This window comes from Monodelphis domestica, chromosome 6 (assembly GCF_027887165.1).
Source record: "Monodelphis domestica isolate mMonDom1 chromosome 6, mMonDom1.pri, whole genome shotgun sequence".
In the NCBI taxonomy this organism is placed as follows: domain Eukaryota; kingdom Metazoa; phylum Chordata; class Mammalia; order Didelphimorphia; family Didelphidae; genus Monodelphis; species Monodelphis domestica.
The window spans coordinates 303,820,672-303,843,728 of record NC_077232.1 but is presented as its reverse complement, the minus strand read 5'-3'; the positions used below and the strand labels follow the sequence as shown (position 1 = coordinate 303,843,728).

At 45.7% G+C, this 23,057-nt stretch overlaps 2 protein-coding genes across 3 annotated transcripts in view; one reads left to right on the top strand and one right to left on the bottom strand.

Annotated features, from left to right (window-relative positions):
* The window catches only part of NUDT6 (nudix hydrolase 6), a 38,563-nt gene extending 29,294 nt beyond the window's left edge, over positions 1-9,269 (top strand). Inside the window, exons 4-5 of one of the 2 annotated variants that reach the window (XM_056803510.1) lie at positions 2,739-2,793; positions 8,282-9,269. In XM_056803510.1, coding sequence (XP_056659488.1) covers positions 2,739-2,793; positions 8,282-8,676 — 450 coding nt within the window. In that variant the 3' untranslated portion in view covers positions 8,677-9,269. Of the gene's footprint in view, positions 1-2,738; positions 2,794-8,278 lie in introns of both variants that reach the window. The other variant, XM_056803509.1, reaches the window with a different exon arrangement.
* Positions 9,023-23,057, bottom strand: part of FGF2 (fibroblast growth factor 2) — a 59,072-nt gene continuing 45,037 nt past the window's right edge. Inside the window, exons 2-3 of the mRNA NM_001033976.2 lie at positions 18,223-18,326; positions 9,023-9,226 (exon numbers count right to left, since the gene is read on the bottom strand). Coding sequence (NP_001029148.1) covers positions 9,041-9,226; positions 18,223-18,326 — 290 coding nt within the window. The 3' untranslated portion in view covers positions 9,023-9,040. The remainder of the gene's footprint in view (positions 9,227-18,222; positions 18,327-23,057) is intronic.

Sequence of the window (23,057 nt, the reverse complement as noted above, 5' to 3'; positions counted from 1 at the left end):
CACCCCTCCCGTAGCCGATGCGCAATCCCACTGGGTATTACGTGTCCTTGATCCGAACCCATTTCCATGTTGGTGTTTGCACTAGCATGTTCATCTAGTCGACATCTCCAATTACAAATACATTTTAAATATATGAGTATGGTTATAGGCACACATATGCATACGTACATCTATATTTTCACATAGTATCAAGTCATAGTGCAGATTAAACTATTGAAGCTTATGAATTTTATGTAGAGTATATTGGCATATTATAAATATTACATGGGCATTTATATGTTGTTGTTCAGTTGTTTCAGTTGTGTCTGACTCTTGGCGACCCCATTTGGAGTTTTCTTGGCAGAGATACTGGAGTAGTTGGCCGTTTCCTTCTCTAGCTCATTTCACAGGTGGGGAAACTGAGGCAAACTGGGTGCAGTGACTCACACAGGGTCACACCGCTAGGAAGTGTCTGAGTACAGATTTGAATTTAGGAAGATTTACCTAGTGCTTTCCCAGTGTTACGGATCCGTGTGGTCTTTCTGTTCTGCTTTTAGGGTTCGTGCTCCCTGATGTTTATCAGGTTCAAATCTAACAAAAAGAGCATGCCTCCGGGAATGCTTTTATGTGCTTTATCCCATGCATTTGCATGATTACTGGCCTCCTGATTTAAAGTAGCTGCACAGATGCCTTGTGAACGTAAGCCAGGAGTTGGTGCGGTTAGCTACGGGGATTCCATTTGGTTTTAAAGAAGACTAGACCGTCCAGGTTTAAAAACAGCCCACCCTGCCAGGGAAATGACTCGTCAAATGCCATTTCATGGAGGAGCTTCACGGCGACAGGACAGGCCACCTAGCGACTGCTACCGGTTCCCTTCCAGCCGGACTCCCGGGGTAGGAGAGCAGCCAGCCAAGAATCTGGGTCATTACACCTTGAGCAAAACACGACCATGCACAGGAAATAATCTGTGTCTGCATTGTGCCACGAGAGAGTGACTCCGGCGGCAAGGAAATTCCCCGGGGCCCACGACTGACCCGCCGGACTAGGCCAAGGTGGCTTGGGGTTGGGGTGGAGTGTTGGGCTCCCGAAAGGCCTAAACATGTAGAACTGCAGCCAGCCACTTTACCTCCTTCATTTTGCTGGAAGGAGACTGAGGGCCGGGGAAGAGAAGGGTCCAAGGTCCTATGGGAATGGAGTGGGAACCCGAGTGGTCTCTCTCAACATCCGGGGGGTCCCCTGTTGTACTGGAAGATGGACGAAAACAGCTGAGGCTCACTGCATTGCCAGCCTTTGAAAAGAACCTGTAAAGCCAGTGAAGCCAAGGATTCTCGTCAGCATGTTTTCTACCATCATCCCCTAATTCATCAAGAACGCTTTCATTTTCTGTCTGAAAGGCCTCGGCACATTGGATAGAAAGCTAGGTTCAACACCTGGAGAGGCCTGAAGTCCTCCAGAGCCGTGCTCCCACTTTCCAGGCCTGCTTGTGCCTCCAGAAACTCTTGGCCACAAGTCTTCAGCGCCGATGGCCACGTTTCACTTTCTGAAGGAGTTAGGGGAGAGGGAGAGAGGCCTCGGAGGCCACAGACCACCCTCTGATCCTTCCCAAGAATGCCTAGCATGACCAAGCTGGCTTTCCGGATCTGGGCCCCGATCCTGGGGGTTTCTGGTGCTTCCTGTGCGATGAGGGTCACTCCCTTCCCCTCTGAGGACCTGTTTTCAGACCGTATCTGCTTTCTCATCCCAAGTCCTTGGGAGGCATGGCCTGCTTTAAAAAGAAAGCCTGGCTTTCCCAGTGCCTCTGTCACCCTGCTGACTCGGGAACCATCAGAGCCACAACTCAAATCCAGGTCCTCTGGCCCCAGACTTTTGGGCCAATTGCTCTGCTCCCTCCAGATCGTCCTCACTCCCACTCCTCTCCTCTGTCCCCCCACCCCACCCCGGCCCCCCCAAACAAGGAAGAAACACCAGAGAGTCTGATAAACAAATAATAGTTTTATTTGTGTTGCCCGTGAGAAGCAAATATAGGTTTACATAAAGTCACTTAAGGCTTAGACAGTCATCATCCGCTCATCAACGTTTCTTATTGAATACACGACCAAGTATTTAAGGGGACACTGGAAAGGTCCATACCTTGGTGGTTACACAGAACAAACTACTCCGTTATAGCAGCTTCAAGATTTCCTTACTTCTCGAACTAGTCAACTAGCAGCAAACTTAATGTATATACATGGGTCTCTCCTCAAACATCCAGGAGACGTTTCCCTCCGGGGTTTCAGTCATGCCAGAATTTTTATCACATTAACAAAAGCAGCCTGGAATCTCTGCTACTGGGGGGAATGCGGCGTGGGGATCGCTTGAGTTGGGGAGTTCTGAGTTGCAAGAAGACAAACGCCAATTGGGTGTCTGTGCCAAGTCCGGGGCCACCAGGCTGCCCAAGGAAGGGCAAACCACCCCAGGCTGAAGCCGTGGAAGGGCAAAGCTCCCTTCCACCTAGCAGCGAGATTGGCCGCTGCAATTCTAGCCTACCCAAGATGGAAAGACTCAATCTAAAAAAGGGGGTGGGGGGGGGAGATGGAAGGAAGGAAGGAGAAATATTTGTTTTAATGAAGGTCTTACTAAAAAAAATGTTTCCAAATCAATTTCCATGCAAAGCTGGCAAAAGCAAGCGCCCCCAGGTAGCCTAAGCACTGGATTGGTTGGATTCAGGAAAGGCCCAATCTAATAACTTTTTTGTTTTGTTTTCTGGTTTAATCATTCAGACGAAAAACGCGTGGAAGTTTCCAGGAGGCTTGTCTGAGCCTGGAGAGGACATTGGTATGTGTATCGTTCTATTTCTAATGGCCTAGAATGAGGTAAGGGAATGCAAGCAGTACCTCACCTGCTTAGTGAGGAAATATGACGTGGAAATTTCTGATTGTTCCAAAGCAGATCCGATGAGGGGGGAGTTCGCTCTGGGTCTGAAGGGAAAGGAAAAGCAGATTCTATCGGACCCAATCACCACGGAGGGATTTCCCACAGTGTGCTAAACGTCTTGCCAAGTTCTCTGGGGATACAACAGCAAAACTAGCTCCTAGCATTAGAACTGGGGCTGCATGGCTTAGTAAATCGAGCACTGGACTGGGAGTCTGAAGGGCCTGGCCTCAATTCCAGCTATTAACTAACTGTCTGACCTGGGTACCCGAGTTTCCTCATCTGCAAAATGGGAGACTTGGCCTCAATGACTTTTAAGACTTCTTTCCTGCTCTAAGATCCTAGGATTTCCTCTTCAGTTTTATTTTATTTTATCCCTTTATCCGTTTGCCTAATCCATGTTCCATTTAGATTATATGCGTTTGCTTGTATTTTTGTCACTTATTGTGCTTCAGATTCCCCCCAACCAAAAGTGACCTGTGAAAGAATCTGGAAGAAGTCAGGAGCGGTCCAGAGAGAAAGACACGGCCATCAGTGAAGCCTAGGCATAGAGCATGTAACTCTGCCTTCAGAAATCAGAGCCAGGCAAATTGGGCCAATTCAGCAAACGATTATTGAGCTCCCATTGTATGCCAGGCACTGCACACAGCATGTTGTTGTTTGGTCATTTCTGACTCTCTGTGACCCCATTTGGAATTTTCTTGGCAAAGACTATGGTTTGCCATTTCCTCCTTCAGTTCATTTTACAGATGAAGAATTGAGGCAAACAGAGAAGAATGACATGCCCAGGGTCACACAGCTAGTAAGAGTCTGTGTGGGTGGATTTGAAGTAAAAAATGAATCCTCTTGAACCCAGGCCTGGCACTTTGTCTGCTGCTCCATCTAGATGCCAACAACCACCTCCACAAAGGTCACAACCAGGATAAAATGTGGATGAAAGCTAGTCACTGAGACCAGGGCCACTTTTTTGGTGTCGGGTATGGGCTAAATCCTTGTTAGACTATACCAGTGAAAAATTGGAGGGATCCATTATTTCCCGTAAGCCTAAAAATCCCCACCTCAGTCCTGCTTCCCCCTTCTAAAACCATTATTTGCATGTCACCCAGCGGTGGCAGACATCCTTAATTTACTGGACAGCCGGCTCTCAGTGACCCATGAGCAGGCTGGTTCACAAAGAACAAATGTGGCTTTCAGGCTTTTAAAATCCTTTCACGTAAAAGGGAGAGCTGGCCTGCAGGGACGGCGGGAGGCTCTTGCTACCAATACATTTCTTGGCCCCACATCAGCCTCAGAAAGGCACGAAGAAGTTCTGGCAAGAAAGCACCCCCATCCTTCGGACCATTCACAGCGGATCTGGTATGATGGAGAGCCTCCTCTCTGCCTCTGGGTGACGGTGGGAAAGGCCCTTTATCCCTCAGTCTCTTCCTCTGCAAAATGAGGTCTAAATGACTTCTGAGGTCCCTCTCCAAGTCTGGGGTCCTTAGAGTTGAATTACGAATAGCGTTTCAACTTTTCCTGTCCACACAGAGCGGGCTCATGGTTTCATCTGGAGTATTATGAAGACCCAGAACAAGATGCACCATTATCCAAATCACAGTAAGACAGCAAAACAAGCAGCCTGTGATTTCTGCATTTCCAGCCTTCCTGAACGCCTACATTAGCCGCGATGACTAAGAGCTGGCCATACACACAGCATTTAGCTTAAGAATGCCCCTGCTTATCCCAGAAATTGGGCAACTGTAGATCTCGGGATTCTGGAACCAGGGCTCAGAATCCTACTTGTGCCACGGACCCCTGGGTGCTCTGGAACAGCCTGTGGGAGCCTCCTCTGAATAAGTGTTAAATGCATAGAACCAAATATATAGGATGGCAAACGAAATCAATTACCCTGAAGTCAGAAATGTCATCTTTTCCCCATCTAAGTGATCAGGCCCTTGAAATCGATCGCCAGACCCTTCCAGGGAACCTTGGTCTAAAGAAAGCTTTCTGAGAAGCAGAGAGTTGCTCTGAGGCCAGTGCACGAAGTGACAGAGCCCACCTTCAGGCCTTCACTCAGGCACTTCTCTGTGAAGGCCGGCAGACTGGATAAGTGATTGCAGTCAGTGCACAGCCCTTGCTAACCCCTAGGACCATCACTGAGGGAAATGAGGACGGCTTGGAGTCATCTGGAGCAGGGGAAGGACATAACTCTTCAACAAAGCAGGGATCAGCAAAATTTATTTTAGGAACGTTTCTGTTTAAAAAGAAAGTTTCTGGCACATAAAAGAAGAAATTTCAAGTGACCGGGAAAATTTGTTGCCATGGAACACTTTATTCCCTCATGCTGCCACATAAACAGGATGATATATGATCTATTGGGTAGAGAACTGGCTTTGGCGCCAGGAAGCCTTGAGTTCAAGTCCTATCACTGACATCTATTGTCTGTGAGAACCTAGGCAAGTCATTTTCCTCCTCATGTTTAAATGACAAAGAAGATGTCAGCCTGCACTGACAATAGAGAGAATTCTCTGAATCCAGGTCTAGCCTCCACCTCTCCCTATAGCCTACATTGTATTAGAATACGGTTAACAACCTGGAAATCGAATGGGACCCTGATGAGCAAAGGCCAAGAAGAAGGAGAAAGTCACCTTACGGGTCACCGTGTCACGGAGCTCTCCACGCCTCGGAGGCAGCATCCAGCATGGATCAGACCGGGGCCATCAGTGCAGAGGCAGAGGGAACCCCCCCCCCCCCAGGGCAAACAAGCTTATATTCTAGCGAGCCCTTTCCCATCATCATTAACTACATATCACAGGATACAAACGGCAACAGTAAACAACAATAACAGTAACAGTGATACAAGACAGTGATCCATTCGCTCTTCAGCCTCACAAAATGGTCTTTCTGCTTAATTCACGCACATTAAAGTAACACAGACGATAGCAGAGCAAGAGAATCAAGGAAGTGGCTTTGAAGCAAAGCTACAACATCCCACTGGAGGGTATGTTGCCCTCCCCGTTGGCCCAGACAAGCGCCACGCGTATGCCCTTTCCGTGAACACATGAATGCCCAAATATCCACTTTTTCTCCTTTTCTAGCTGATTTTATAGACTAACACGGTCACTTTGGTCGAAGAACTGATGCTTAGTCAGCTGGAATCTTGGCTGGTTATCGCCAGTCCGATGAATGAGCTGGGACTCCCCTCCTTCCATTTCAGTCTTTTCTTTCTCAAGATAACCAACAGCAGTGATGCTTAGGATCACAGGCATTAAAGCCTGAAGGGCCCTTGGAGAAAAGCCAGTTCAAATTCCTCATTTTTGGAGATAAGAAAATTCTGGTCCTGCCCGTTATAAAGGGCCCCAACATCAATCTCTCGGTGTATGAGCAGCAAAGAACGAATAAGGCATTGGATTTTGTACCTTTAAACTACTTTTCCGAAAGCTTTGCTTAAAAAATTGTGGAGAACAGTTTAAGTAAGGGAAGCCCCATCCATATAAGATATAAAAGAAGCCGGACAAAACAGTGCCACGGCCTTGAAAGACAAGGAAAGAAACCTCGGCCATTTTGCTCATTTAAAAAGAACTGTTTTCCAAATTCTATTCTGCTTTCCCACTCTGTTTTTAAGAATCGAATTTCTAAGTATGTCTGGCCCACAGTCACCTCTCATCTGTGCTGGTCAATGTGGGGGCACCCACAGGTACACTTAACGCATGGGAATGAAATCCTGCACCCTCCCAATTCCCTTCGGTCTTGCCCACTGCCAGCATTGCTGAAATAGGAGACCAAGTCATGAGGAAGGCCGAGAGCTGGAAAGGCCGTTTCCAGGAAGAGCCCACGGGGACATGCTGGGAAGTGAGAGATTCCTTCCACTCCCCTCCATGTCTGCTTTCCAATAACCTTATTGCTTGACAGCTAACAACAGTGGAAACAATTCAAAAAGTATTTTAAAGGAAACCAGATGCCCACAGCAAAGGTGAATCATACTACCTATCAACTTCATTTCCCTTTCTGAAAATCTTTTCTCTCATCTGTAAAATGAGTTTGGAGAGAAGCAAATCTCCAAGGATCTTTCTGGAGCCCTAGAATGTCATCCAAGTAACAGGACTGATTAGCATTGGGCCCGTGAGTGGTAGTAGAAGAAAAGAAGAGAAAACAGGAAAACCTACTCCAGGGATGATTGAGGGCAGCAAGGAGGCACAGTGGAGAGAGTGGCAGCTCTAGAGTTGAGAGGACCTGGGTTCAAATCTGACCTCTAACATTTCACTTCCTCACTGTGTGACCCTGGGCAAGTCACTTAATCTCATTAGCCTAGCCTTTGCCTTTCTGTCTTATAGTTCTTACTAGGGCAGAAAGAATGATTTAAGAAAGAAAGGAAAAAGTAACCATATACCGGATGTCCAGGGGACATGGGAATTCACATCCCAGGAGTAAAATATTCAACTTCTGGCTCTGACGTTGTGTACTTGTGTGACCCTGGGCAAGTCACTGACTTCTCTGGGCCTCAATGTTTCTTTATCTCTGAATAGCTAGTGTTGCCTTAAAGCAGCTGAGATTCCTTTTAGCTCTGAATCAGTAATGAAGTCAACCATATTTACTTTTTAGTTTTTCAAAAAGGATGTCAGGAAAAAACCAACAATGTTGTACTTAAACATGCTCGTTTCCCCCCTTATCTCTAAGGAAACTGGAACAGCTAATAAGTAGTAAACGGGGCATTGTAGGCCTGACCCAGTGCATTTGGGTTCCTTGGGATCTTAGGGTCTGGGGTCAGGGGGCACATCAGGCACAAGGTGGCAAGGAGGGGCTACCACCAGCCAAAGCCAGAAAGAAGGTGAGCTTCCCTGCCTGGCCAGTGCAGACGTCCCTTTGGTGCTTGGGAGAGAATGCAGTCACTCACGAGTTCAACAGCAGCATCTTGTAGTAAGGGAAATGGCGCCCTGAACCGGGAGCCAGGCACTTGGGCTCCAGCCCCGGCTCACACGCTACCTTCCTCTCTGTGGGACTCAGTGTCCCCACCTGTCAGACAATGGGGTGAGACTCGGCGCCTCTAAGTGTGTCTGCAACTTTAAAACCCCTCGAGGACGCGGACTGGGTCTTTCCTGGCCCCAGCCTGAGTGCCAGGGAGTGCCGTATCTCTGAGGCACCCAAACAAGGGGCCAGGAGCCTGCCGTGCTGTTCCCAACAGGCAGGGACTCCCTGGACCAGCCACTTAAGGGCAGTCCTAAGAAGGCCACTGACTAGACTCGCTGGCTGGGACCCAGGGCTCACAGAGAGGAAAGTGAGGGCGTCCTCTTCAAGAGGCGCCGGTAGTCGTGGCCCTTCTTGCTGGCCTGGCCCCCCACCCCTTGGTCAGACACGCCCCGGGAGCACGCGTGCCCTCCACGTGAGCTGCTGCCCCTCTTCTCTTGCCCAGGAGACACGGCTACGCGCGAGGTTCTGGAGGAGACCGGCATCACGTCGGAATTCCAAGCCCTGCTGAGCATCAGGCAGCAGCACGGGCGTCCGGACGCCTTTGGGAAGTCCGACCTGTACATCGTCTGCCGCCTGAAGCCGCTCTCCTTCCGCGTCTCCTTCTGCCCGCACGAGTGCCTGCGCTGCGAGTGGATGGCCCTCGCGGCCCTGGCGACGGCCGAAGAAGCGACCCCCATCACCCGCAGAGTGGCCAGCCTGCTGCTCTATGGCCACAGGGAAGGCTTGGACAAGGTCGACCTGACCGTGCGGGAGCTCCCCGCTCTCCACAGGGGCCTGTCCTACAAACTCTATCACAGGGACTTGCCAGAGCTCTACGAAAAGATGTCGGCAATGGACTAAAATTCACATTTACGTCCTTTAATAATTTAAATAGAATTTTTCGGGGTCACGTGAACGAGGAACAGCCTTTGGGAGTGGTCGGTGGGCCTGTCTTATAAGAATAAATGTGTTTAAAAACGTGCATAGCTTTCAGAGTCCCTTTTACGAAGGTAAGCAGAGCAAGAAAAGAGGGGTCCCAGGAAGGCTCCTCATCCATCATTCCCACAGTCTTTGGGGGGTGCTGGGGGCTATCACCCCAGGTAAATACAAGGTTACAGTTTGGCCAGAGATCCCCACCTGGGCCAACACGCCCACGTTTCTATCCTTCTCTTCCATCTTTTCCCTCCACTTGGTATGGAAGAAGGCACCGAGGGCCCCGTGCCAGTCAGCTCTTAGCAGACATGGGGAGGAAAAGGATGGCTTTCTGCCCCGGGCCAGTCTTGGATCCAAGCTTGTACTGCCCCGTTCGTTTCAGTGCCACGTACCAATTGGAATATTTCCTCGAGCGATAAGTGTTGTAGTTGTTGGACTCCAAGCGTTCGAAAAAGAAACACTCTTCGGTCACATATTTCTGAAAAAAACAAAATAATAAAATGATGACTATTTTATCACAATTATCACCATTTTTAACTCCTGTTTCTTTTCTTTTTTTTTTAAACCCTTACCTTCTGTCTTGGAGTCAATACTATGTATTGGCTCCAAGGCAGAAGAGTGGTAAGGGCTAGGCAATGGGGGTCAAGTGACTTGCCCAGGGTCACACAGCTGGGAAGTGTCTGAGGCCAGATTTGAACCTAGGACCTCCCATCTCTAGGACTGGCTCTCAATCCACTGAGCTACCCAGCTGCCCCCTTAACTCCTGTTTCTTGAAGCCTCTGGGAGGCATGGAGGGAAGCGTTCTTATTCCCATTTCCTAGGTGAGGAAACTGAGGATCCACAGAGGGGAAGGCCCATGGTCACATGGCTAGTAAACACTGGAGCCAAATTCCCTGCAAAGCCAGGCTTTTTTTCCTTTTTTTTGCACTGTGGCACCCCACTCCCCACCAAATCTCCTCCAAGAAGGCCTGGAGGGCATCAGCAGCTTTCTAAGTAAGAGCCTGGCCAGTGAGCATGGTATTCTTCAAAGGGTACCGCAGATATGAAAACCCATCGTGGGACCTTGCTGGGAGCATGTGCCACTCCTCATAAAAGCTTCCCATCATCTAGCCACCAAGAGAAAGGGATGTGCAGGGCAGAATAAGCTGCCTCTCGGGGCAGGAAGCCAATCAGCACTTGAAAAATAAGGTGCTCTTCGGAGCTTTCTAATTCAACCCCCTCATTTTATGCATGAGGGAAACTGAGGCAAAGACAGACTTGCCCAGGGTCACACAGCTAGGAAATGTCTGAGGCCAAATATGAACCCAAGACCCCCCGACTCCAGGCCTGGTGCTCTACCCAATGAGCTACCTTGCTGCCCCCTTTCCATAATAAATAACCAAGAAGTGGTGAATGTCAAAAACACCCTTCCTAATGTAAGGATTAAAGTTAATATCCAAGACTTTGTTAGTATTGCTGATGATGAACTTGGCCAAGTCACATAATTTCTCTGAGGCAGTTTCCTCAGCTGCAAAATGGGACTATTTGCCATGTTTACTTCACAGAGTGGAAAGCCGTCTGAAAGCCTGAAGGAACTCTACGAATGTGAATGATAACTTAGCCTCAGCATCCCAGATTCAGAGCCACAACAGGGGGCCTCAGAACTCAGACACCCATTGTAGAGACGAGGAATCGAGGCACCAGAAGACACCTAGTGACATCTAATGCCCAGTGGGGAGAATCAAGGCTCCGGCAGGACGCCAGAGTTTGGGGGGGAGGGTCCTAGGCCATCACCATGAGGCCTCTCGATGACAGAAACTCTTGGGTTCCCCTCAAAGCTGCCGCTGCTGCGGGCAACCCCAGACCCATAAGTACATGTCAGCCTGACTGAAGTGTTTCTCGCCCACAACCACCCCGACCACTTCCCTTGGTTTTCTGGGGAGTGAGGACTTTTTCATCGGCCAGGCTCACCCAGATGAGTTTGAGAGAGGCCAGATTGCTGCCTGCTGTGGTGTGGAGGCCTGCCAAGGAACCTAGCATTGTAAAAGTGCGGGATGAACTTGGCAGGGGAGCCAGGATGGCCCCTGAAGGAGGGGAGCTGGAAGGGGCAGGAAGGACTTTAACAGCAGCAAGGACCTTCCATCCTCAAAGGATTCAGAGTCCCGATGTCCCCCCTGTTCCCCCAACACTGCAGATAATCGTTAACAAGCCTCCCCCCACAGTCACGCCTGGAGCTGTCCCAAGAGTCTAGGATGCTCCAGACACTGTGCTAAGTGCCGGGGATCCACGGCCAAAACCCGATCCCCTGTCGAGCTCCCGGGCCGAGGGGACAGCACGTGGACAATTCCATGAAGCCATGCTATATGTGGGATAATCAACAGTGGGCAGGCACAAGAAGGAAGGAGGGCGGGGAAAGGCTCCCTGTAAGAGGATGGACTTAGGGAAGCCAGGAGGGGCAGAGGAAGAGGGAGAGCTTTCTGGGCAGGAGGGAACAACTCAATGACCCCAACCCAGTGACTTTCCACAGGGCAGCTGTTGCATCAGGAACAGGCAACGGGAGAGGGGAGAGCAAGAAGACATTTAAAATTTGTCAGTCACATGTTTTGAAGTTTGGCGACAACACCCTGGCAGGATGTTTGGCCGAATGATACATCCAAGACTGTTCAGTGTGGAAACTCCCTCTACCAAGACAGATAGCAACCACTTATTTGTAACTCCATAGGAATATAGACTTAGTGCTGGAAAAAAACTGGGGGGGGGGGGGATCTCCTCACATCTGAAAGAAGCCCAGAGAAGCCAAGCCTTGTCTGGGGTGGGGGTCAAGCCTAGGTCTTCCCAACTGTCAGTCCACTATGCCACAAGTGATGCCTGGAGCTCAAATAAGTTAAGTGACTTACTTATCATCACAGAGCTAAGAATCAGGGCCGGGGTTCAAACCCTGGTTCTGGGACCTGGGGCTCTGGAGCTGCTGGGACCTCATTCCAGATCCAATATAAATGTTCCCTATGCCACAATGCCAAGGAATACCCTTCACCAAAACAGATCACAGCCCTCATGACTCAACAGGGAAGTCTTAGGGAGTTGTGTGAGTCTCAGAGGTGAGTGACTTGCCCGGGGTCACAACAATGGCAAGTGCCCAAGGTGAAGTTGCAAGCACTCCGGTGCCAATGCTTTACCCACCCTCTGGAAAGTCAAGCAGAATGCCATATTTCCAAATGGTACTTAGACCGCCAGACAAACCTGAGAACTCTTCCACCTGGGACCACGATGGGTACCACAGGGTTTTCGATGAACAATAGGTGAGGTACCAGCTTGAACATGGAAGAAACTCTTTTAAAAATGAAAAAGCTTAAAGTCTTTAAGCTCAGTGGATAGAGCACCAGGTCTGGAGTCAAGAAGACATCTCCATGAGTTCAAATCCATCCTCAGCCATTGGTAATAGTTTAATGTTCATTTATTCATTCATTTCCAGTCCAATCAATGACTAACCCCAGTCCAGAGACATTAAGGCCACAGTCCCTCTAGTCATGATCAATGGAAACTCACTGAGTGACAGTTCAGTGACAGGCCACTAAGTGACTCAATCCTGATAGAATCGGAGCCAGCCTCAGTTATTTCATCTGCCTAATGAACTGGAGAGGAGGTAGTTAGGTGGGACGATGGATAGAGAGCCAGACCTGGGGGCAAGAGGACCTCAGATACTTCCTAGGTGTGATCCTGGGCAAGTCACTTGACCCTGTTTGCTTAGCCTCGTGTCTTAAAGAGTTGACACTAAGACAGGAAGTAGGGATTTTGTTTTAATGAGCTAGAGAAAGAAATGGCAAACCACTCTAATATCTTTGTCAAGAAAACCCCAGATAGAGTCCTATAGAGTCAGACTCAACTGAAATGACTGAATAACAACAACAAATTAGCACCTGTCATCTTTCCTGTCTTCTTGGCCTCAAAAGTATACCATCTGAGAGAGCAGGAAACACCATATCCCTCTGTATCATCTATGACAAAGCTATAGAGATTTGGGTTCATTATTCAGCTTTTCTATTTATATCCCCAGCCCTCTTCACATAGTACTAGTTTAATGTTCATTCATTCATTCCAGCCTCATCAATGACTAACCCCAGCCCAGAGACACTGAGGCCACAATCCCTCTAGTTATGATCGATGGAAACTCACTGGGTTTTCAATGACAGGACACATAAGTGACTCTATCCTTACAGAATCAGAACCATTCATTGAAATTCAGACTTGGAAAAGGCGGTTATTTTCAAACCCTGGTGAATAATGCTGGACATGGCTAAGGAGAAGATTGTGTGGTGTCTCCTACCATCTCCCCACCACCCCTGCCACTGTATGGGAGCCAAAAGAGGGCTGGGATAGACACCATCATGATTCACCCTCCATGTTTTGTCACATCCTGAGTTTAAAGGGCTTTCTCTCTTCCTGGCCATCCTGAAAACATTAACAAGTATGGCTGATTCACTTCCTTGAAAAAGCCACAAGGATTGTCATCTTTTGTTATTACATTTCACTGGCAAAGCCCCAGCTATCATTCAGAGAACCTCTTGGGGTCACAGTGGGTCAGGAGAAGTGGAGATCAGGGTCAAGAACAGACAAGATGAGGATGAAGTGAGTACTGAAGGAATCTCTCCTTCAAAAGGGAAAGGAAGAGGAAACCTGCCCCTGGAGGCAAGTAAGAAACATTGACTAAAGAAGTGTCGGGAAGCAAGGAAGACAAAAGGACCCTAGATTTCATCAGATCCCAAAAGAGATAGATGCCACTGAGCTAGATTTGTACATTTCTGGTTCACAAAGCGCTTTAACACATTTAACAAGCATTTGTTAAGCCCCCATCATGTGGCAAGAACTGATGATTCAAAGAGAAAGGAAAAGCACCATCTAGCTTCAAGAAGCTTAAAAATAATATGGAGTAAATACAAAATACCTTGAGATGGATGGAAGGACTATCTTCCCATGTCATAAGGCATTTTAAGTGTTCAGAAAGGTTGAAAAAAAAAACTGAGGTGCAAGATAGTGTTTGCAATAGTTTTCCAATATGCCTCTCATGCCCCTCATGGTCTTCCCTAGGCTAAACATGTCCAGTTTTTTAACAGATTCTCATTCGACATGGACTCAAGACTCTTCACCATTCTGGTTGCTCTCTCCAGACATTTCAGCTTATCAACATCCTTCTCAAATCACTGCCCACAATTCTCTAGGTGAGGTCAGACAAGAGCAGAGTGTACCTTCCCCCTTCTTGGAATCTCTGCCCATCTTAAGGCAATCCAAGTTCTTATTAGTTTTTTTGACTACCCCATCACATTGCTGACTTGTATAGAGCTTGGGACCCACTGAAATCCCCAGATCTAAGTTCAGAATTGTTTCTGTTTCACTATGCAGCTTACATTTGTGAAGTTGATTAGAACACAACTTTACTTTTATCACCAAAGATTTTCATGTTATTAAATTCAGCCCAATGTTCTAACCCATCAAGATGCTTTTGGATTCTGAATTTGTCATGTATTGTATGAGCTCTTCCTTCCAGCTTTATGATATCGGCAGGTTTGATGAATATACCACCTATGCCTTTAGTCAATTACTTGATTATAAATGTTAGCATCAGGCCAAACACCAATCCTTGAGGTACTCCACTGGAGACCTGCCATGTTGATAGTAAAATGCGAACATGGTTCTAGTCTACCTGGGCAGACTGCACATCACTATTCCATGAGTTGAATCTCTTGGACTATATTCTTACCTGATCCACATCTCTCCTTTCTCATAATAATGAAATACTTTGAGTAAAATTTATTCACAGCATTCACATCTACTGGTCTAAGAAAAAACTGACAAAAAAAAGACATGAGGCCAATCTAGTATGAAATGTTCTTGATATAGGGAGGCTGAGTGTAATCACCACTTTCATCTCTAGAACACTCAATGGTTAGTCCTTTGAAGCTCTTATTTGACATTTGCAACAACTTAGTGAGGAAGAAGTGATAAATGTTGATCTCCCTCATATAAATGAAGGCACCAAGTCTGCCCAAAAGTCACAACTAATCAGTAGTGGAGCCAAGATTCACATGCTATGGTGTTTGGATTGTGAGTCCACACTAAATGTCCCCACTGGAATAAGGATTGGTTGCCCATACTCTAATGTCTTCCACATTAATCTGTGGCTATATGGTTATTTCCTTATGCTAATAAATTTGTACTCAATAAACTCATCCATTTCTAGGCTTCTGTCATTTCTTAGGTTTATAAAATCACAACTTTGGCCTAGAACAAGAAAAGACCTAAGATATCACCTAGTTCAAAGCCCTTATTTTACATCTTATAAAGATTAAATTAAATCTCTCCCCTGATTGTGAAAGTGAAATTCATTCCCCTGCCCAATTTTTAGATTTAATCATCAAAGGTATAAACACCCCATTCACACTTGAGTGGGGAAGGTCTGTGATCCATGTGCACAATAGTGGGTAACAAATGAGAATCAAATTGACTGCCCCCTGGGCAGTCCTAAAGCAAAGCTTCAACATAATTGGTAGATGTAAAAATTGGAGGAAGGCACAGGAAGTGATGCAAAGGAAAGTGTCTTTAAAAGGGAGTTACAACTTCCTGTGGAGGAGAATCATCTGAGATTCATGGGAAATTCGTCTGAGAACTTCAGAGAGACTGCTTCTTTAAAGAGTTATCAAGTTCTTCATGCTTGGGACTTCTGAGTGCTTTCATTCTTCAAAGTTCTGAGTTCGAGTTGGAGGCTGGTGAAGAATCTGCTGACTGGACCTGAGACCTTAGACTTGGTGTGACTGTTCTTAAATCTCTCCCTTTAGACTGACATGTGGTGAGTGAAAAGAGCTAACTCCTTTCCTGGATTTTCTGAAGAGACTAGACTCAGGAGAGACCTATCCTCTTGAGAGAGACTCCCTATAATCCCAGGTCCTTGGCTATAAGGGCCAAGGCTCTTCTGGCTAAGGACTAAACTCCCCTACCTAGGTTGAGCCAGGGGCTGTAGCAAAATACCTATTGCTTAGGCTAGATATCTTACACTATCTTCTCTCCCTCGTCCCCTCCCCTTCTGCTCTCTTGCCTCCCTTTGTGTGCCATCTCCTTCCATTAGATCAGAAGCATCTAGAGGATGGAGATGGTCCTTCTTTTTACTAATTGTAGCAGGTGTTTAATAAATGTTTATTGGATTGCTTCTTCTCCAGTTCTAAATCTATGGTCTATGTCCTATCATCCCAAAAATGGGTTCAGAAATGGACTGTTTCTTTTTCCTTCTTTCTTTCAAACCCTCACCTTTTGGCTTAGAATCAGTGCTCAGTGTATTGGTTCCAAGGCAGAAGAGCAGTAAGGGCTAGGCAATAGGAGTTAAGTGACTTGCCCAGGGTCACACAGCTAGAATGTATCTATAGCAAAATTTGAACCAGGACCTAGTCTCTAGTCTAGGTTCTTAATTTACTGAGCCACCTAACTGCCCCCAAGACAGACAGTTTCCAAACCGAGGACTAACTAGGACTAACTGTTGGCTACATCTGTTTTTTTCATCCATAGCAATTCATGGATCATGACCTGTACCAGGGGGAAGAGGGGACATTCCCACACCGAAAGGGCTCTGCACACAAGCCCTGAACTGGTGTTTGTAGGACTGAATGAGGTCCCCCAGGTGTGGAGGGATGCAAGCAAACAGATAAAAAAGCAGCCCTCTGCAAAGGCTTCTGGGTAAGGAAAACTGTAGTTATCAGTCACAAGTAGAATGATACTGGCCCAGAATAAGGTTCTTAACCTGGAGTCCATAGACCCCAGAGAATCTGGGGATAGATTTAATGGGTCCTATACATTTGGGGGGAAATGAACCCTTTTTTCTTCACCAACTTTTGGTTCCTGTTGTAATCCTCTGTTTTATTTTTGCATTCAAAAACATGATGCTGAGAAGGGGGCCAAAGACTTCCACAAACTGCCCCAGGGGAAGCCCTGGATGGCCACGAGGAAACTCTTTAGAATGTTAATATGACAAGAGTGAGGAAAACCAAAGGAAAAATGAGGTGAGAATAACAAGAGCTTCCCTGACAAGGAGCCATCATGATGCATCAACAACATTCTGCAGAGCTCTCCTTAGCCTTTCGGGACCCAGGCTCCAATTGTGGTTTCCTTTCTCTTCCTCCTCCTGCAGATCTGCACCCACAAACATGTCACTGTGAATGAGGCAGCTTATTCCAGCTTGTCTCACTATGGTCTGAAGAGCTAGGAGCGAATGCCATGAATGGGAGGCTGACGCTTGCCCGCCACCGAGCATGAGGGCAATAGGCTCCCCCTCCCTCCAGACAGATATCAGCCAGGCTAAGGAAGGGAAAATACTTGTCATGTGGTGATGCAGAAACAGGACCACAGAATTTTCCCTTCTTGACAGTGAGTAATAGAACTGAAGAATGAGCCTCCACTTCGGTGTTAAATGGGCAATCACCACTAACTCCACCCTTTGCCTTCCTTTATTCCCCACCTTCCTTCCACCCCCCCACCCCCCAGCTCTTATGAGGTGGCACTACAGAGGAGTAGACAGGGAACCAGACTAGAAATCAGAAGATCAAGGTTCAAAAAACAATTTTGACACGTCTTAAGTGTCTGACCCTGGAACGAGTCACTCAACTGTGCTGTGCTTCAGTTTCCTTCTCTAAAAAATACGGGAGATGGGCAGGTCTCTAAGGTCACTTGCAACTCTAGATGTATGATCCCAAACTCTAGGATCCTATAATGACCTAGCCAGACTCCCCCGTTCCTTAAATACAACACATTGCTCCCAAAGCAACCCCAATTTTGAGATTGTGTACTCGGATGGGACACATTTTCTGTATACTCCACATGTGTGAGAAATGGATCCTTTTCAGAAGCCCGCTCACTCCACAGAGCCTCCCTGTGCCAGCCGTTGCTTCTCCCTGTCATGGCTTGCAGCAATGTATGGAATAATCTTTCGCTGAGGTGTATTCTGAAGTATCAGTAGCTTTTCTTACCACAACATAAGAAAGAGAGGATACGAGGCAGTTCCTCTCTCTTCCTTTGCTAGAAGGGAACTTAAGAGAGGACTAGTCCAATTCCTTTTTGCTTTTTTTTTTTAGTAAACCCTTAATTCTGTCTTAGTCACAACTGTAAGTCAGAAAGGCAAGAGCTAGGCAAACAGGGTTAAGTGACTTGTCCAGGGTCACACAACTAGGACCAAGTTCTTCTTTTTATATATGGGGGAAAATAAGGCCCATAAATGGGAAATGAGTTCTGCAAGTCCACAGATAATAAATGGTGAAATTACCATTCAATTCCAGGTCTGGGATGTTTCTTTCTATCTTTACCCCCTCAAAAATATCCATATAAATCAATTCTGATACAACTGTTTAAGATAAGGAAACTTTCCAAATTTGGTAATAAACTATTTTCTGTTGTGACAACTGCTGCTACTTCTGAATATAGAAAAGAAAACATCTGATAAAAGAAAGAAACATTACTTACCAAAGCCAATAATCTTCCATCTTCCTTCATGGCAAGATAGCGATTGGCACATACTCCTTTAATAGACACCACTCCTCTCTCTTCTGCCTGAAGTTGTAGTTTAACTGTGAAAAAGAAACAAAAACAGGGGGACCAGTGATTGCTGGGCCACTGCTACCATACACCCTGACAAGACAGTGAGGATGTCGTCCTAGGTTTCGGAGATGTTGGGGACCTACCACCCACATTTTAAAGGGGAGAAAACTAAACTCAGAGACAAGTGAAGGGACTCTGAATAGAATACCAGAATGAAATCCCAGTCATTCTAACACCAAATCTGCTGCTTTTTCAAACACAATCCCCTCAGACATCACCTTTAATGGATGCCAAAGAGGTGACTTAGCCCACTTTTATAGGCAGTACTTTAACTCTACAGTACTAAGTATTTCTGAAAATTTATTTTTTTAAATCCTTATTTCTGCCTTAATAACAGCTCTATGACAGAAGGCTAAAGGAAAATGGAGTTCAGCAACTTGCCCAGGGTCATACAGCTTGGGAGGGTCTGAGGCCAGTTTTGAACCCAAGTTCTCCCAACTCCAAGCCTTGAACTCTCTATGCTGTGCCACCTAGCTGCCCCTTGAAAATGTTCTTTTGATGACCAATGTCTTGAGGTGGTATAGCCCTAGGAATGGTCCCAGAATAGAATGAGCTTCCAGCTGAGTAATGGATAGGAGTCAAGATTTCAAAAAAAGAAATGAGTTAGGGAGAGAGGGGAAAGAATGAAATAAGAGGAAAAGAACAGAAATTTCTAGAACAGATTTTTCTTTATCATGGTCTTTCTGTGTGATGGTCAACCAACGTGCATTTATTAAATACGTACTATGTGTCAGGCACCACGACAAATACCAAGCTGTTTTTGTGTTACAAATAGAAATGTTTTGCTTTCCCTGCCCCCAAAAAGTATACATATCAGTTAATTAATGACTATATACTTGATATATAAAAAAAATGGGAGTGGGGGAGTCACCAACACCCAGGTAATGAAGAAAGTCCTCGAGATGAACCTTGATAGAAGCTAGAGATTCCAAGATATGGGAGTGAAGAAGCCCATTCCCAACATGAAGGACAGTTAAGAAAAGCCATGGAAAGGAAGGGGGCCTTGCAGTCCCAGATCTCAAACTATATTACAAAGCAGCAGTCATCAAAACAATCTGGTACTGGCTAAGAGACAGAACGGAGGATCAGTGGAATAGACTTGGGGCAAGTCACCTCAGCAAGACAGTCTATGATGAACCCAAAGATCCCAGCTTTTGGGACAAAAATCCACTATTTCATAAAAACTGCTGGGGAAATTGGAGGACAGTGTGGGAGAGATTAGGTTTGGATCAACACCTCACACCCTACACCAAGATAAATTCAAAATGAGTGAATGACTTGAACATAAAGAAGGAAACTATAAGTAAATTAGGCAAACACAGAATAGTATACATGTCAGACCTTTGGGAAGGGAAAGACTAAAACCAAGCAAGACATAAAGAGTCACAAAATGCAAAATAAATAATTTTGACTACATCAAATTAAAAAGTTTTTGTACAAACAAAACCAATATAACTAAAATCAGAAGGGAAGCAACAAATTGGGAAACAATCTTCATAAAAACCTCTGACAAAGGTTTAATTACTCAAATTTACAAAGAGCTAAATCAATTGTACAAAAAAATCAAGCCATTCTCCAAATTGATAAATGGGCAAGGGACATGAATAGGCAGTTCTCAGATAAATAAAAACTATTAATAAGCACATGAAAAAGTGTTCTAAATCTCTTATAATCAGAGAGATGCAAATCAAAACAACTCTGAGGTATCACCTCACACCTAGCAGATTGGCTAACATGACAGCAAAGGAAAGTAATGAATGTTGGAGGGATGTGGCAAAGTAGGGACACTGGTAGAGTTGTGAATTGATCCAACCATTCTGGAGGGCAATTTGGAACTATGCCCAAAGGGCGATAAAAGACTGTCTGCCCTTTGATCCAGACATAGCACTGCTGGGTTTGTACCCCAAAGAGATAATAAGGAAAAAGACTTGTACAAGAATATTCATAGCTGCTCTCTTTGTGGTGGCCAAAAATTGGAAAATGAGGGGATGCCCATCAATTGGGGAATGGCTGAACAAATTGTGGTATATGTTGGTGATGGAATATTATTGTGCTCAAAGGAATAATAAAGTGGAGGAATTCCATGGAGACTGGAACAACCTCCAGGAAGTGATGCAGAGCAAAAGGAGCAGAGCCAGGAGAACATTGTACACAGAGACTGATACACTGTGGTACAATTGAATGAAATGGACTTCTCCATTAGTGGCAATGCAGTGTCCCTGAACAATCTGCAGGGATTTAAGAGAAAAACACTATCCACAAGCAGAGGACAAACTGTGGGCCACCGAGGAAAAGCAACTGCTGGACTACAGGGGTTGAGGGGACATGTCTGAGGAGAGACTCTAAATGAACACTCTAATGCAAATACCAATAACATGGAAATAGGTTCGAATCAAGAACACATGTGATACCCAGTGGAATCGGGCGTCAGCTATGGGACAGGGGGGAAGGGGGGAGGAAAAGAAAATGATCTTTGTCTCCAATGAATAATGTTTGGAAATGATCAAATAAAATATTGTTTTTAAAAAAAAAAAAAGAAAATCCATGGAGATGAGAATGAAATGCCATCTAGAGAGAACAAGTAGCCTCTGACGGTGGATCTTGGACCACCTAAAGCAGACACCAAACTCACTCAACTTCCTCTCGTGGACAAAAGTGTGCTCAGAGGTAACCTACCAGGCTCTAGACCATTTCTGCTTCTTCCATTTTTGCTGACCTCACAGCTGAAAACAATCCTTTAAGGAATGAAGGGCACTTGGTGCCCTATTTGACCTGACAGCCAAGTGTCTTCTGGAGCTGGGCACCAGAGATCAGGGCCTGCAGACAAGTAGGAAGTCCCCAGTGCCTGCTGGCCTGCTTTCATCTTAGAAGCAGAGCAGGAGGAAACTGGAAATCTCACAAGAGGTGATAAGTAAGCTCAGGATTAGGAGAGGAGAATTTGGAGACACAACCAAAACCCAAAGAGGCAGGAGGAGCTCCCAGGGATCCAAGACCACTGTAGATTTGATAGATGGATGGGATAAGAGATATGGCAGTTAGTTGGCACTGTGAATGAGATGTCAGTCCTAGAATCAGGGAGATCTGAGTTCCAATCCTGTCTCAGACACTTAGTAACTGTGTGACCCTAGGCAAGTCACTTAAACCACTTTGCCTCAGTTTCTTCATCTACCAAATGAGCTAGAAAAGGAAATGGCAAACCACTTCAGCATCTTTGCCAAGAAAACCCAAAGGGGTCATATAGAATTGGACACAACAAAATCAACATACATACATACATATATGTGTGTGTGTGACAATGTGTATATGTATATTTATATGTATGTATGTATATGTATATGCAGCTGAAAAAGGAAGACTCCTCTTTTCTCTCCTTCCAGGGAGAGTATCTAGTATGTTTACATGCTCATTCAGTTCCTGTCTTATATTGCTGCTCACCTATTGTCTACAAATAAGCACGAAGAGAAAGCTGCTTTGGTCTGGATGTATTTTGTTTGTTTGGGGCACTTGAGGGGAAAAGGGAAGCTATAGTTAGCTACAGAGAGCTTGAAGGATGTTCCCCCACTCAGGGATCCATCAAATGCTGGTCAGTGGGACCATTTTAATACAGCTCTTGAGCATGAATGATTGTCAGATTTTTAAATAAAGTTTTATTGAATGTAGAAACTATCAGTATAATTGGTTCCCTAAGCAATCCTATCAGTTTGGCCTTCTGCATTAAAAAACATTATTCTAAGAGATCCATAGGCTTCACTGGACTTCCAAAGGTATCCATGACATATGCCCACAAATGCCCTCTTGTGCTATTAGTTATGCAAAAACATCATGCCACCATATGTTACATTTCTTTTTCTAATGTATATTTTTCTTAAGAACATGATGATTCCAACAAGAAGCCAATAAAAAAAGCATTCAAACCCTCAATAAAACCATTCATATCCAAAGTATTCACACTTTATCAAAGTCAACATTTAAACTCTAACACATTGTCAGCTTATTAACATTTGCTAAAGCCCTTCTGATCCCTCTTCTATTTGTGCATGTCTGTGTTTATTTACAGTCAATATTCTCAAAGCCAGCTCTGACATCACTTCAGGGCACAGGGCAGCCCTGGACTCTCGAAGTGATGCCAGCCAGTGTAGCAGGTCCAACCAAGGAAGGTGGGGCTCTCAGAATGGTTCTGGCACCAGACTGTCTACTTTCTGTGGGCCAGACTAGTCCAATATGGAGGGGCTTACTGTGGCAATGAAATCTTTGCCTACAAGAATATAAGGAAATAAAAGAGGGAAGAAAATTGAGGAGCAGGGAGGGGAGAAGAGTACAAAATGGCTTCCTTTAGTTCTGGGCTGCTCCAACTTCTGAAGCAATGATGGCCAAGTATTAGAAAGGAGGAAGAAAGGGGTTAAGAATCATTCTTTTTTGGCTCCTCTATCAACATCGATTTAAATGGAACTGGAGGAACTGAATCATATCATTCTTGACATTCCTGATAGATGGCGAAATCCAGAGAGAGAGAGAGAAAAGTTGGAGTTAAATGGAAAGGTTTTTCTTGGAAAAGCAGACATGTTACTCAGACAGAGAGGAGGAGGAGAAGAATCAGGAAAGCCTAGAAAAGAGTCTATCTAGAAGAAGAGGATGATTGACAATGTCCAAGGCTGCAGAGGTCAAGAAGGACAATAACTTCATTGAATATTTGGGGTTTT